Raw genomic sequence first — 16,591 nt, 5'->3', positions numbered from 1 at the left:
AGTCTCACTTACGTATCTTTTCAAAGTTTAAACTAGAAACAAACGTCAATTCATTGAAAATACCTGAAAAAACCGCAACCATGGTCATAAAACTCTTCAAACGGTTTCTCATTTGTAACTAAAACCATGGACATTATAATGAGATATATAGGAGATCTCAGTCTATTCAAACATGTCACCAACCTAAATGCCTAAAAGCTTTTCTTCCTCAAAAAAAAAAAAAAGAAAAGAAAAGAAAAAACATCCAAATGAAAGTGAGGAAGTAGGAAAGAAAAAGGATTGGAAAATCAAAATGCCTTTCTAAAAAGAATTCCCACAATATAAACAGAGTGTGCCAACATTTGAAAATGCCACTAGAAATTATTACTAATGGGAATAAGGTAACCTCAGGAAGCATCCAATCTAAGATGCAATCTAAGATAAAAAATAAGTTACAATTTCTAAGTTTATATCATACAAAAATATGCCAGACATAAAGAATGATGACTATTTAATGGCAGGTACTAAAACACTTAAGAGACCAGGGGCAGTGGCTTACACCTGCAAGCCCAACACTTTGGGAGGCATAGGTGGGAGTATCCCTAGAGCCCAGGAGTTTGAGACCAGTCTGATCAACACAGGAAGACCTCATCTCTATACAAAAATTAGCCAGGCATGGTGGCATGCGCCTATAGTTCCAGCTACCCAGGAAGCTGGGGCGGCAGGATTGCTTGAGCCTGACAGGTCAAGGGTACAGTGAGCCACGATCATTCCACTGTACTCCAGCATGGGTGACAGAGCAAGACCCTGTCTCAAAAACAAATAAACAAACCAACAGGTTGGAACATTTTTCTATATTTCCAAATTTACAATTTCAGATTTCAAATGAGAAAGGTATGCATTTATGTAATTTAAGAAAAAATTAAAAGGTTATACTTCAGGTTTTTAAAACACAGAAAGGTGTTAACAATCACAGAATCTAGAAAAACCAGGAGAGTAAGAAAGGTGTGAATCACCAAAATGTCCAGTGAAAAAACTCTTTGACTACATCAAATGGAGCAAAATTCTTTAGGTAGAAATGTATCTTGAGTCAGAACAGTGCATTTCACAAAGATATTTCACAGCTTACTGAAAACAATCCTTAAGAACTTTTTTTTAAATTTATTTATTTATTTATTTTTAAAGACAGGGTCTCGCTCTGTCACTCAGCCTGGAGTACAGTGGTGCAATCTCAGCTCACTGCAGCCTCCACCTCCCAGGCTCAAGCTATCCGCTGGCCTCAGCCTCCCAAGTAGCTGGGACCACAGGAACACACCAACACACCTGGCTAATTTTTTTGTAGAGAAGGGCCTTTGCCATGTTGCCAGGCTGGTCTCAAACACCTGAGCTCAAGCTATCCACCTGCCTCAGCCTCCCAAAGTGCTGGGATCAGAGGCATAAGCCACAGCACTGGCGGGAACTTAGGTTATAGTTTAACTTAGTTTTTAGTTTAACTTTCCCAAAACAAACCCTCTTCCTGTCTGAGGACTAGACTACCTTTGCAGGACTAATAAATTAGCTACAAAATTAGAAATTGGCCAGGTGTGATGGCTCACATCTGTAATCCCAGCACTTCGGGAGGCCGAGGTGGGTGGATCACCTGAGGTGAGGAGTTCAAGACCAGCCTGACCAAAATGGTGAAACCCTGTCTCTACTAAAAACACAAAATTAGCCGGACGTGGTGGCGCATGCCTGTAATCCCAGCTACTCAGGACGCTGAGGCAGAAGAATCGCTTGAACCCAGGAGGCCGAAGTTGCAGTGAGCTGAGATTGCATCATTGCACTTCAGCCTGGGCAACAAGAGTGAAACTCCATTTCAAAAAAAAAGAAAAAATTAGAAATTAAGGTTTAGAAGTCACACAGCTGGAGGCTGCAAAATTCTGAACCTCCCCAAATTGTTCTTGGGGGTAATAACACTACTGTCAAACTGAAGATCAGTGCTTGAGATAGATGGATCAGCTGATACCGCCCAGATCAATGAACTGGCTCATCTGGTCTTGTGGCCCCCACCTAGGAAATGACTCAGTGCAAGAGGACAGCTTTGAAGAGTCATGATTCTATGATTTTGTCTCCAACCTGACCAATCAGCACTCCCCACTTTCTGACCCCCTACCTACCAAATTATCATTAAAAACTCCAATCCCTGAGTTTTCAGTGAGATGGGTTTGAGTAATAATAAAATTCTGGTTTCCCATACGGCTGGCTCTGTATGAATTAAACTCTTTCTCTATTGCAATTCCCACCTTGATAAATCGGTTCTGTCTAGGCATCAGGCAAGGAGAACCCATTAGAACCGCCATTAGGCAGTTATAACAGGATGGGCAGTCAGATACACTTCATTATACTTCCCTCCCTTGATAACTGCCATTATCATCATGCCATTAGGCATTATTCTCTAAGGGCTAAATTAGGGGTGTCCAATCTCTTGGCTTCCCTGGGCCACACTGGAAGAACTGTTCTGACCACACATAAAATATACTAACACTAACGATAGCTGATGAGCTAAAAAAATTTAAAAATCACAAAAAAACTCACAGTGTTTTAATAAAGTTTATGAATATGTGTTGGGCCGCATTCAAAGCCGTCCCATGCGGCCCATGGGTCGCAGGTTGAACAAACTTGGACTAAACAGAAACCAGGCCTTTCAAAAGACTCCACCACTGATCTCAACCAACTGCCTGACTGCTGCCCCTCCATTCTGCAGTTTCAACAAAACAACCTACAAGCATTTCTTCCTGATAAGAGACCACCAGCCACAGAGTAGTTCTGGTCAGTCTACACAGGAAGAACAGTAAGGGTTTTCATGTTCTCCACTTTACCTTTTGACATCAGAGGGCTGAAAACTCCACTCTGGAATCATGCTAACGCCACAATTTTTTTATATGCAGGACCTAGGAAGGAGCATGAAGCTCAATTGTGCATGCACATGTTTCTCCTTTCATAAATATTCATGACGCCTTAACTTATTAAATATGTATATTCGGCCACTCTGCTCAGCATAAATTCCTGTTCCCTTTGTCCCTCTCTCCAAGTGTCTGTTTCTGGCTTCAGGCCGGAGGCTATGCTTCCCAGCCTGTCAGAATGATCACCCTGCAGGCTGCAACGCCTTATAAGAAATAAAGCTCTCCTTTCCAAATTTATGAACCTTGTCATTCTTCAGCTGACACCGTGAGGACCTTGAAGAGGAATGGGTGAGGGGGATTGAAAACAGGTGACCACTGCTGGAACCTGAGTCATTACCCCCAGGGTAGGCTAGGCCCTATATTTATAAGGCAAAAGTAGAAGTAAAGTGAAGAGGAAACAATTTCCACTGGTATTACTTTATTCTCCAGGGCCGATATGAATACACTCACTGTTCTATTCTCAGAGAACTGTCTGTGATTTCACATAAGAAAAAAAAAAAGATAAGAAGTTTTGACTTCTTTAGCAACTGAAGGTAATTTACTTATGTACTTTTAATTTAGTGATTAGAAAGGAAAATGATTATTAGCCTCAATCCTTAGAAAAGAAAAAAAAGGAAAGATTCAATGTCTCTTCTTTCTGTGCAATGTTCAAAACTGCAAACAACAGAGGAGCTTGCACTTTGAACCTCCCCAAGTTTTCTTTATGTTTCAAGTACTGATCCAGCCCCCAGAAGGCCACTGAGATAAGGACAGAGTCACTAACTGGAAACCTGATAGGCCAACACTGAGGCCAAGGGCTTATGGCTACCATCTGGCATAGTTTTTATTGGAGTACTTCCTCCATCAAAACAGTCTATAATCTAAAAACTTTTAAATCTTAATTTCTAAGCCACTATATTAATTTTCTATTAATCACTTAAAAAAAAACAAAACTTGAAATTCACCAAATTAACAACTAGAGTTGTTTTTTGTTTTTTGCTTTTGAAACAGGGTCTCGCTGTGTTGCCCAGACTAGCAGTATAGTAGCACAATCTCAGCTCACTGCAGCCTTGGCCTCCCGGCCTCAAGCAATCCTCCCACCTTTGCTTTCTGAATGGCCTGGGACTACAGGTGCACACACCATGCCCAGCTAATTTTCGTATTTTTTTTTTTAGAGGGCTCTCATTACATTGCCCAGTCTGGTCTCGAACTCCTGGCCTCACGTGATCCTCCTGCCTCAGTCTTTTCAAAGGGATGGCAGGTGTGAGCCACTGTGCCTGGCCTGGAGTTTTTAAGGCAAAAAATAAATCATCGTCATCATTCTTATTTTGGCCTAAGATAAACTCTTGAATATTTTTAAGATTCCCAGGAGAAGGCCAGGCACAGTGGCTCGCGCCTGTAATCCCTGCACTTTAGGAGGCCGAGGCGGGCGGATCACGAGGTCAGGAGATCGAGACCATCCCGGCTAACATGGTGAAACCCTGTCTCTACTAAAAATACAAAAAAAAATTAGCTGGGCGTGGTGACAGGCGCCTGTAGTCCCAGCTACTCTGGAGGCTGAGGCAGGAGAATGGCGTGAACCCGGGAGGCAGAGCTTGCAGTGAGCCGAGATAGCGAAACTGCACTCCAGCCTGGGCGACAGAGTGAGACTCTGCCTCAAAAAAAAAAAAAAAAAAGATTCCCAGGAGAAAGTTCTCAACCAACTGCAGAAATCACAAAAGTAATTAGTCTATATGGCACAAAGGTAGAATAACTAAGGAGAGGGGACACACTTAAAATGAAGTATCAGTAAAGCACTAGACCTGAAGAAGGGCAACAGAGTGTGATCCAACTATCACCACCTCCAAGTGGATTCCTATAGCTGCTTGTCAAGTGGTTTGCCAGACTCCTCTCCAACCCTACTTCAATCCGTTCTTCTCAGAGCAATCAAATATTATTCCAAAAACAAAACTCATAATTTGAAGACATTTTGCCAATTAAAAAAATGCTCAACCTCAGTAATCATAGGGAAATGTACATTAAAACCACTATGAAATACCACTTTACACCCATTAGGATAGCTATCATAAAAAAAAAAAAAAAACCCAGAAAACAAGTGTTGGCAAGGATGTGAACAAACTTAAACTCTTCTGCTCTGCTGGTGGGCACATAAAATGGTGCGGCTGCTGGGGAAGACAGTATGGCATTTCCTCCAAAACTTAAACACAGGATTATCATACAATCTGTAACTGAACTTCTGGATATATACACAAAAGAAATGAAAGCAGGAACCCAAAGGGATATGTGTATGCCAATGTTCACTGCAGCATTATTCATAACAGCCGAAAGGTGGAAACAACCCAAGTGTCCATCAATAGATAAACAGATAAATAAAATGTGGCATCTACATACAATGGAATAGTATTCAGCCCTAAGGAAGTAAGATGTTCTGATACATGCTACAACGTGAAAGAAGAGAATAGAAAGTTATGATTTAATGGGTACAGAGTTTCAGATGGGGATGATGAAGTAGTTCTGGAGATGGATGGTAGTAATGGTTGCACAATGATGTGAATGTACTTAATGTCACTGAACTGTACACTTAAATGTTAAAATGATAAATTTTTGATTATGTATTTTTTACCACACACACACACACACAAGCATATCACATTCTCCTGATTAAAAACCTTCCAACAGTTTCACACTGCACTTAAAATCTAACATGCAAACTCAGTCACAAATATATCTCCTCCAATCCAGCCAGTCTTCTCTCTGCTTCATACAACAGTAATAACTATATCTTACATTTATATGATATTTTTATTTACCCAGCATGTGTCTTTACATGTTTCCTGATATCCTCTCATTCAGTTAATAACAGTCAGCTCTCAGGGAGGCTACAAGCTTGAAAAAGTTTCTACTCAGAATTTGTGGACAACATGAAAATATCATTGGTATGAAGTCACTGGAGCATTACCTACTCCTAAAAGATGACATAACAGCATGTTGCTGATGAGAACAGTTCATCTTCCAAGTAGTCTGAAAGGAGACGAGGTAGAATATCTGTTTAAATCTTACCTCAGATAGAAGGATTTCAATACCTCCTTACCTTATTCTACCCCACACTGATCTTCTAACTCCCACAGCATGTTACTTTATACCAATTAATTTGATACATCACATCATCCAAGCATGTGTGTAAGCCGTGTCTCCTTGTTTAAGTCCCAGGTCCCTTATGGGCAAGAACAACAAGCCTTACACTGCTGCCACATCCCCTACAGAGCCTTGTGAACAATCAGCCATCGCTGAAAAATGCCTTATGTTTACTTTAAAACACATCCCTGAACCTAACCCCACCTTCTCCCATGCAGCAACGTGATCTCCCTGCAATGAGTTTTGGGGTAGAGGAACAGAGGATAGAAATTTGGGGGTAAAGTATCTTCAATTATCCTTTTCTAGACTGGAAGAACCTGAGAAGAAACCTAATCCATTTCCCTTGCATTTCAGATGAAGAAACTGAAGCCCAGATATGTTAAGTGTCTTGCCTAAAAATGAAACAATCAGTTAATGGCAGAAATCCTACTGGTCCAGAATACAGGTCCTGACTCACTGTCTAGGGTTTTCTCTACACCACACTACCTTCCTTACTTCCACTAGAAAGACTGTGTTTGTAAATACAGAATAAATTGTATTAAACGAAGGTTTGTTCTTTTTTGCTTTAAAAGAATGTAACCAGAAAATAGTAATGGCAGTTTAGGACAATGATCCTGAAGATGCCTAATTGGAACTATTCACTAAATTATTAACCTGGCTCTTAAAGTTTCAAATAAACTGTATTCACATAAATCCTACTATTATAAAGTTGCTACAAGAAGGATTTCGGAAGTCTTATATGCTAGTTTTTATACAGGCAAAAAACTAGAAGATAAAAACATATGAAGTAAAACAAAGATAAATACAAAGTCTTCTAAAGATAGAGACCTCCACCATGATCAGCAAACATAGCGATAACACATTTCCAGAAAAAAAGAACTGGAGGTGGAAGGTGGAGGCAGTGCATAAAGGCCCAGGCTCAAAACACAACCTTTACTACATGCAGTTCCACTTAAGGCATGAAATAACTTGGTTTACTCATTCATTTGTTCACTAATTCATTCACAATAGCAAAGCACCTACCATGTGCCAGGAACCAAAGATGTGAAAGGTAAAGCAAGATATGAAAGACAGGATTCCTGTTTTTCTGGACACTATTTTAATAGGAATGGGACAACAAACAACTTATCTCAGCTTGTGATAAACTGCTATGAAGGAAAAATAAGGGTGATGTTTCTTGCAACATCTATCTGAGGTGTGAGGTCAAGGAATAATGAGGGGGTGATATCTGATTTGAGAAAGAAGAGGAAGTACAAAGTCTGGTTCCAATTTCCTTCCAATAAAACTTTAGAATTCTTCCTTTACCAGAATCTTGGGAGCAGGCAACAAATTCCTTATTTCTATTTTCCTCAATACAAACAAATGAGAATGAGAGGGCTCCCAAAGCACAGCATGAAATGGCCTGGTCTGGAGAAATCATACAAAGTAAACAGAAGGAAACCCGCAAGCAAAGAAAGCTTTGCGTTCCCCTGTCTTATGAAAATGGCAGTTCCACTGTTGGTAATATACAGGAATAGTAATGATCTGATATGGTGGTGTTTACAAAGAAAAATATATTCTTATTGGTGTTCTCTAACCTGAAAGGGGCAGTGGCAAGATCAGGTATGAAATAAGGTCTAGGTAGCAATCTGTCTGTGCATTTACTTAAAACTCATATTAAGCATTTTAAATATAATTTTTCAAACTCCAAAATATTCCCTGTTAAGAAACACAAAAGTAGAGAAACAAACATGGATAAATTTTTTTTCTAAATTTTTATATTTATTACAGGCATTAACATGTCTACTCCACTTTACAAGATCTTTAGAGAAAAGTGCTGTTCAAAGCTCTATTATGCCACTTGCCAAACAGCACACTATGTAAACAGCCAAATATTTAAGCCACTTTTCAGTAGTTTCTCCCTGGCCAGAGACATAAAGATATATACTTGTCGTTAGTCCAACTTTATTTCCAGAGAAAAGTAAAACAGGCTGGGCATGGTGGTTCACACTTGTAATTCCAGCACTTTACAAGGTTGAAGTAGGAGGACTTCTTGAAGTCAGAAGTACAAGAAGACCATCCTGGGCAACACTGCAAGACGCAGTCACTATAAAAAAAAAAAATTAAAAATTAGCCGGGCATGGTGGTGCGCACCTGTAGTCCCGGCTACTCTGGAGAATGAGGCAGGAGGACCACTCAAGCCCAGGAGTACCAGGTTTCTTTTTTTTTTTTTTTTTTTGAGACAGAGTCTCGCTCTGTCGCCCAGGCTGGAGTGCAGTGGCGTGATCTCGGCTCACTGCAAGCTCCGCCTCCCGGGTTCACGCCATTCTCCTGCCTCAGCCTCCCGAGTAGCTGGGACTACAGGCGCCCACAACCGCGCCCGGCTAATTTTTTGTATTTTTAGTAGAGACGGGGTTTCACCGTGGTCTCGATCTCCTGACCTTGTGATCCGCCCGCCTCGGCCTCCCAAAGTGCTGGGATTACAGGCGTGAGCCACCGCGCCCGGCCAGGAGTACCAGGTTTCAATGAGCTATGGGTGACAGAGTGAGACTCTATCTCAAAATTTAATTAATTAATTAAATCAAACAAAGAATCAGCAAATATTTAAACTAGAACACCTTCATTATAAAGATAAGAAAAATGAAGCACAAAGAGAATTAATGACTACTCAAAGTCAACCATACAGAGAAACATTAGGCATCCAAACTCTCAGCCTGGGACTCCACCGTTTTTCAAAACCAGGGAACAAAATCAACAGTTTGCAACAAGCACTTTTTCAAAACACAAGATAAAATAGAAACCATCAGAGTAGACTGTACACACCAATTTTGTTTTGTGAAATTTCCAGTTTATTTTTACGTATACAGACACATGCATGCATACACAGTTGTTGCCGTTTGAGACAGGGTTTGGCTCTGTTGCCCAGGCTCTAGAATGCAGTGGCCATAGCTCACTGAGCCTTGATCTCCCAGACTCAAGAGGTCCTCCACCCTTGCCTCAGCCTCCTAAGCAGCTGGGACTACAGGTGTGTGCCACCACGTTTGACAAACTTTATTTTTAGCAGGGACAAGGTCTCACTATGTTGCCCAGGCTGGTCTCAAACTCCTGAGCTCAGGCGATCTTCCTGCCTCACCTTCCCAAAGTGCTGGGATTACAGGCATGAACCACTGAGTCCAGCCTATGCAGACACAGTGTCTGCACGTTATACACGCATGGAGTCTTTTTTTTTTTTTAATTATTGAGACGAGATCTACCTATGTCACCCAGGCCAGTCTCAAACTCCTGGGCCCATGTGATTCTCCCACTTCAACCTCCCTAGTAGCTAGGACTGACTACAGGCGCATACCACCATACCCACCCATCTATGGAGTCTTGATACAAAAAGATCTCTTACTATGGATTGTAACAAAAAAGTTAAAAAAAATACTGCATTTCACACTCCCTGTCATCTGTCATGAAGTACTTCCTTTTATTTTAAGCAAACATAGCAACAGCAACATTAAAAAGACAAATAGATGGCTAATCCTACCTTATAATCTCTCATTCAAATCTCATTTTTGCATCTATTCAGTGCTCTACATTTTGTGCCATTATAACTATAGCTAAAGTAACTATCAACAGCAATAGCAACTAGCAGATAGAGAAGCTTTCACTCAGCCAAAGGTACTAGAAGAACTACTGCCTATTAGTCTCCAAAGGAATTTCAGCTAAAGAGGCATAGATTTACTACAAAAAGACACAGTATGTTCACCACAGCTCAGAGGTTCAAACAGTTCTCTCCAAAAACAAACCAAAAAAAAGTCCTCCACAGACTTGACCCCGGAATGTAATTTCAGGGGAAAAGGAGCATTCCTAAAATATTTTCTCTATGTAATACTCCCTGAGGTTAATATTGTTTGGGGGGTGGGGGGAATTAACACAGAACACAGCCCCATTCACTCCACAATAAGGTCTAAGATTTAAAATGCACTGCCTTGAGAGAAGCTACACTAAAATTCCAGCTAAGATACGGAAATGAGTGTCAAGACATCAGATCATTTTTAGATGGCACATTTGGGAGACGGAAGAGAAGACAACAGCACTGAATATTACAAAAACAGATAAAAGAAAAATGGTACAGTTAGGCAGGGATAAAAACAGAAAATGTTAAGGCAAAAAGAAAACTAAGCATTATGCTACAGTAAAAGTTTAATCTAAAATATGGCCTGGTATAGTGGCTCATGCCTGTAATCTCAACACCTTGGGAGGCTGAGGAGGGCGGATCACTTGAGGTCAGGCGTTCAAGACCAGCCCGGTCAACATGGTGAAATCCTATCACTACTAAAAATACAAAAAATTAGACAGGCATGGTGTTGCATGCCTGTAAACTCAGTTACTTGGGTGGCTGAGGCACAAGAATCACTTGAACCCGGGAGGTGGAAGTTGCAGTGTGCCAAGATCGCACCACTGCACTCCAAGCTGGGTGACAGAGCAAGGCTGTCTCAAACTAAACTAACTAAACTAAAATGTACAATAAAATAAACTATGCAGGCTGGGCTCCATGGCTCACACCTGTAATCCCAACATTTGGGAAGCCGACACAGGCAGATCACTTGAGGTCAGAAGTTCAAGACCAGCCTGGCCAACATGGTAAGACCCTGTCTCTACTAAAACTACAAAGATTAGCTGGGCATGAGGTACAAGAATTGCTTGAACCCAATATAGGCAGAGGTTGCAGTGAGCCAGCACCACTGCACTCCAGCCTGGGTGACAGAGCAAGACTCTGTCTCAAAAAAAAAAAACAAAAACCCTATATATATACATATACATAGACACACACTGTGCAGCACCAGATACTTTAATCACAGAGCTTGACCTGTCACAGCCTTGGCCAATTATGCTTTGTGCCACATGACCCCACCTCCTGTTCCACAGCCAACTAGGCTAGAATCTCTGGCCTCAAACAAAGAGGCCCCAGGGAAAACCAGGCAGTTGGCAGAAGGAGCTGAAGGAGAAGTCATGAAAATAATAAAGCTGGGTGAGGGGATTGACAGGTAAAGTCATGAAGAATCAGGCACAACAGGTATAGAGGCTATGAGCAAAAGATACAGAGTAGGGAGAAAGAGAACAAAGTATGTCAAAAATGCAGAGAAACTGTGCAGCTCAAGACAGAGTGATAACTGGCCAGTAGAGATTCTGATTTCTGGTAGCTTTCTTGTTGTCTCATATGTATTCCCTCCTTCAAGGTAGTTTGAAAGAATTATATGACCTGAAGCAGGAAGAAACACTAAGAACACAAATGACTAAAAGGGTTTACACCAATTTTGTTTACGCATTTTAAAAAACCTCCAAAAACCTTTATCATTGAAAGTCTGAGCTAGAAAAGTCCTTGGAATCAGACCAATTCACTATTTTAGAGATGAGGAAATTGAGGACCACAAAGTAATCTAAGGTTTCACAGATAGTGACAGAGCAAGGACAACACTAAGGACTCCTATTTCCATAGCCATTACTGTCTGTCCTACACTGCACTAAATAACACCAACATAGAAACATTTTCCTCAAAACAAGTATTTTCGCAACACGTTTTAGAGTGAGTCAGAAATTTTATGTGCATGTGCCTTTTTCCACAGTTTAAGTAAGTTTTCCACAGTTTAAATAAGTTTTCCACTTATTTATTCTCTGGCTCTCTGTTATGCTTATAAAATACATCCTTAGATTTCTCCTTTTCTTCCTCACATATATTTTAAAAATTAATCTGTCACTAAAGAAATAACACCAGCAATTCATCAGGCCCACTGGCTTTTTCCCCCTACAACTGCGTGTTTTAAAACAGCATTTACTCAGGATTGTTATTGCACATATTGTGTAATAGTGTTTGAACTCAAAGTAGTACAGAGCAGACATTTTAAGTGAAAAATAAACTTCAATTAAGGATCATAGAGATTTCCTTGAAGAAAAATTCATAACCAACGTCAGTAAAATTCAGGAGAAAATAGTGCAAGAACTGAAACTGAAAAGGGACCAATGTGAAATTATCAAGTCATTCCTGACGGAATTTATTGCATTCACTCAGGGTGTCTTGTGAACAAAAACTACAACTTGTAAAAAAACACAAATCCCAAACTGGGGAAATTATTAATCAGTGAGAAGATGCAGACAGAAGTAGAAAAAAGTTGACCCAAGGTAAACATGGTGAAGCCCAGAGGCAGGACTGTAGAATACCTGGATGCCTACTCTGACGAAACAAACACTTAAGCGCCTCTAAGGATCCCCAAAGGACACAACTGCCGGGGAGGGGAGAGGTGAATAAATACTTGCATCTCTAAAGCTGATCCACAGAAAAGCAGAGTCATCAATTTCCTAAGAACAGTCTCAGCCATCTCAAAACAGCAGAAATGAGGAAGACAACATATGTTAACGAATCTTTTCGTTAGGTTTAAGATAAAGTGAAGAACACAAAACCCAGGTATTAATGACTAAAAAAAGAGAAGCGCCGGAAGCGGTGGCTCACGCCTGTAATCCCAGCACTTTGGGAGGCCGCCCTGAGGCGGGCAGATCACAAGGTCAGGAGACCGAGACCATCTTAGCGAACACGGTGAAACCCCGTCTCTACTAAACATTAGCCGGGAGTGGTGGTGGGCGCCTGTAGTCCCAGCTTCTCGGGAGGCTGAGGCAGGAGAATGACGTGAACCCGGGAGGCGGAGCTTGCAGTGAGCTCTTGCAGAGAGAGACTCCGTCTCAAAAAAAAAAAAAGAAAGAAAGAAAGAAAAGAAAAGCACAAAACTCAAGTGCAGAGGCCACTTCGGTCACTTCAGTCATAGCTAATAAAGTATCACAAGGGATCTTTTCATCAAATGAAGTACTAATGACGTTATAGGTCTATATTCTTAATTCTAACAACGTAAACGTGTGTGTTTTGATGGATGAGAAAACTCAGGCTTAGAGCCTTTAAGTAACCAAGATCACCAAGGCAGGCAGTGAGAGAAACCCAGGCAGGATTCGAACCCTCGCTGGCTGAGCCATTCTCATTACCGCCACAGTCAACAATCAACACGGCAGTTTAAGTTCATCCTTACCAGTCACCCAGGAGATGAGTTTTGAAGAGGGAGTTTAAAAGAGGCATCTGACTTTCTCTCTCTCCCAAAGTAGAAGAGAACTGAGCTGTCAAAAACAGAAAAAGAAGTGAGTGCGGTGCCGCCTGGACTCTCCATCCCGCAGCTCCGGACCGAGCCCGCCCCGCTCGACTCGCGCAGCCCCAGCCACGCTCGGTTCCCCGTCCGGGCCAAGGGACCGCGGCTGTCAGACGCGGAGGGGCAGAGGCACGGCCCAAAGAAAGGGACAAAGAGCCTTGCCGGCCGCGGCCGGAGGCTGCCGGCCCGTTCCTAAGCCGGGTTTCCGCGGCAGCGGCCCTAGCTGGGCGGGGACCGGGGACGGGGGCGCGGCGGGGGAGGAGCGGCCGCCGAGGCGGAGGGGCTGCGCTAGAGGTGCGGGCCCGGCTGGCGGACTCGCCCCCTACTCACTACCTTGCCGCGGACTTCCCGTCACGGTCGCCGCCGTCACGGAGCTTCTGAGCCGGGGCGACGCAGCGAGAGCTGATAAGCGGGCGTCAGCTGCGTCCCGCACTGGCGAAGCAGCCTCCAGATCGGGCTGGAGAAAGGCCGGGGGGTGGGAGTCGGGACGAGGTTTGTTCCTAGCTTGTGGAGATTTTACTCCGCTCGTCCCTCGCACTCGGCTTCCGCTCCGCCTCCCGGCCGGCCCTTCCCGCACTCGGGGGCCAGCAGCCCACAGCGCGCAGCATTGTGGGGGATGTAGTCTTAGAATGAGGAAGCGGCGACACGTGCTTCCCGCCGCCCTGCACCTACCCTGGATCAGAACGACGCCGTTGCGCGGCAACCAGAGAGGGGCGGCGGGCTCTTCTGTGTTGGAAGATGAGCCCGCCAGAGGCATACCTTCGGCCTTAACTCGCTGCAGGCTCTGGAAGAAGGGTTCTGGCATCTTGTTCCCGACCCTCCAGTGAGAAACCAACCTCCCAATACTGTTGACCTGAGGCTGGGAAAGCTTAATGATGATTAAGTGTGCTACAGATGAGAATACCCATCATTGCAGCCGAAAGTCCTTAGCCAGTGGAGTGAGACAAGAAAAATGAAAGGATTGAAGATTAAATAGGAAGAAACAAAATTATTTTTTCATAGATGATATAATTATGTACGTGGAGGCCGGGCGCCATTGGCTCATGCCTGTAATCCCAGCACTTTGAGAGGCCAAGATGGGAGGATCACCTGAGGACGGGAATTCGAGACCAGCCTGGCCAACATGGTGAAACCCCGTCTCTACTACAGATACGAACTTAGCCGGGCGAAGTGGCGGACGCCTGTAATTCCAGCCTCCCGGGGGGCTGAGGTGGGAGAATTGCTTGAACCCAGGAGGCGGAGGTTGCAGTGAGCTAATATCGCACCACTACACTCCAGCCTGGACGACAAGAGCAGAACTCCGTCTCAAAAAAAACAAAAAAAATTATGTTTATGGCACTTCAAAACAATCTGCAGATAAACTTAACAATAAAAGAGTTTAACAAGGTTAATAGATACAAAAATCATATTTTTAAAAATCAATATTTATTTATATATGCCAGTAAAAAAGATAATTTTTTTAAAGATACCATTTACAGTAGCTCCAAACAAATATCAAGTACCTAGGGATAAATCGATCAAAGAAATGCAAAACCTGCCTGAAAAAAACATTGAAAGACCCTGAAGAAGACCTAAATAAAGATATAACATCTTCATAGATTGGAAGAGTCAATACTGAAGAACGCCAGTCTCTCCAAACCTACCTACAGAGCCAGTGCAATTCCCAACAAAATCTCAATAAATGTCTGTGTATGTGTGAGAAACTTGACAAGCTAATTTAAAATGCTATGGAAGAGCAAAGGCAAGCATTCATGAAGAAGAGGAGGAAGAAAAAAAAAAAAAGAGGAGGAGGAGTGGGAGGAGGATAACTTGTGCTACCAGATAACAAGCTTTATTATAGAGTAGGCATGGTGGCCCATGCCTATAATCCCAGCACTTTGGGAGGCTGAGGCAAGTGGATTGCTTGAGGCTGGAGTTCAAGACCAGCCTGGGCAACATGGCAAAACCCCATCTCTACCCCCACCAAAAAAAAAAACAAACAACAAGTCAGTTGTGGTGGCATGCACCTATGGTCCCAGCTACTCAGGAGGATCACTTTGAGGCCAGGAGGTAGAGGCTGCAGTGAGCCATAATTGGGCCACTGCACTCGGGCAACAGCAAGACTCTTCCTCAAAAACAAAACAAAACAAAAACAAGCTTTATTTTAAAGCTGTCAATCTAAATAGTAGGACCTCTAAAAGAAAAAGACATTCATTTGAGAATAGGGCGTTACAATGGGAATACACATGCCACAGTAAACTCTGTGTGTATTCAGGGAGGTAAAGGAAGACAAAGAAAAAATAAGAAAGATTAAATAATTGCTTTAAAATTATTATGCTTGGCTACAAAGATCAATAATAAGGGTGACTCCAGTTCTAGGCTGAACAGGCAGTTGCTGGGCAGATGTCCACACAGAAGTACTTGTTGTGTAAGGTTGCAGTGGTCTTTGTGTACAGCTGTGGTTTTTGCAGAGTCTTTTGCAATAGTTTAGTTATCAGGCATACACGTGTGAAAGCCTTCCCTTCTTAGCCTTCCCCAGCTCTGTCATGGTGTTTTGTTTTTTAACACAAGTGACTCCATTTTGATTCTGACAATTTTCACATTTCCCTTTTTCGATCAAGATCTTTCTCAGAATGCATCACTGATCAGTCATTTTGTAGTTACATTCTGATGTCCCTGGAGGCCTGGTTGCTGGTTTCCTCCCACATTGTGGGGAGTGATTGGTGATGAGGAGTCAGTGTCAAAAACCATTTAGCCACATTCAGGCAATAAGGGAGGTTTGAAGAAAATGACTCTCAGGCTAAGTCTACCTGGGGTTTATTATTAAGGTCTATAGTCTTTTGCTGTTATCGCAAAGTGCTGGCCCAGCATTATTTTGTTAAGACCTATACTTCTGCAAAAATTTAACAAGTAACATACACATTTTTTATTTTTTATTTATTTATTTATTTTTGAGACGGAGTCTCACTCTGTCGCCCAGGCTAGAGTGCAGTGGCCGGATCTCAGCTCAATGCAAGCTCCGCCTCCCAGGTTTATGCCATTCTCCTGCCTCAGCCTCCCGAGTAGCTGGGACTACAGGCGCCTGCCACCTCGCCCGGCTAGTTTTTTGTATTTTTTAGTAGAAACGGGGTTTCACCGGTTAGCCAGGATGGTCTCGATCTCCTGACCTCGTGATCGGCCCGTCTCAGCCTCCCAAAGTGCTGGGATTACAGGCCAAATTTTAAAAAAGGAAAAATATAAAGTAAAATGATAATCTCAGTTTTCTTAGTAGTTTTGAGCCATGAATTAGGCTTAACCAGCTGAATAAATGAAATTACTATAGAGGATTAAGTGAGACCTGTTGTAACAGTTTCATAAACCCATCAGTTTTTTAAGTGTGCATGAGAATGAGCCATCAAATGTAGCTGGTTGGAGAGTCCCAGAAAA

General features: G+C 42.5%; 1 protein-coding gene across 9 annotated transcripts in view; it reads right to left on the bottom strand.

The window, feature by feature from the left end:
* CCDC126 (coiled-coil domain containing 126) overlaps nt 1-14,310 on the bottom strand; it is a 41,932-nt gene extending 27,622 nt beyond the window's left edge. The window contains exons 1-3 of one of the 9 annotated variants that reach the window (XR_002521019.2): nt 13,517-14,309; nt 13,073-13,157; nt 5,860-5,921 (exon numbers count right to left, since the gene is read on the bottom strand). Coding sequence is in view for 2 of the 9 variants with exons in the window: in XM_021935953.2 (XP_021791645.2) it covers nt 7,980-8,121; nt 13,073-13,157; nt 13,517-13,991 (702 nt within the window). In the remaining 7 variants the exon portion in view is untranslated. The other 8 variants (XR_002521021.2, XM_021935953.2, XM_021935954.2 and 5 more) reach the window with 8 other exon arrangements.
* Between the last annotated feature and the right edge of the window lie 2,281 nt (nt 14,311-16,591).

Source organism: Papio anubis, chromosome 4 (genome assembly GCF_008728515.1).
Source record: "Papio anubis isolate 15944 chromosome 4, Panubis1.0, whole genome shotgun sequence".
In the NCBI taxonomy this organism is placed as follows: Eukaryota; Metazoa; Chordata; class Mammalia; order Primates; family Cercopithecidae; genus Papio; species Papio anubis.
Note: the sequence above shows the minus strand (reverse complement) of the source record. Positions and strands in the feature narration are given on the sequence as shown.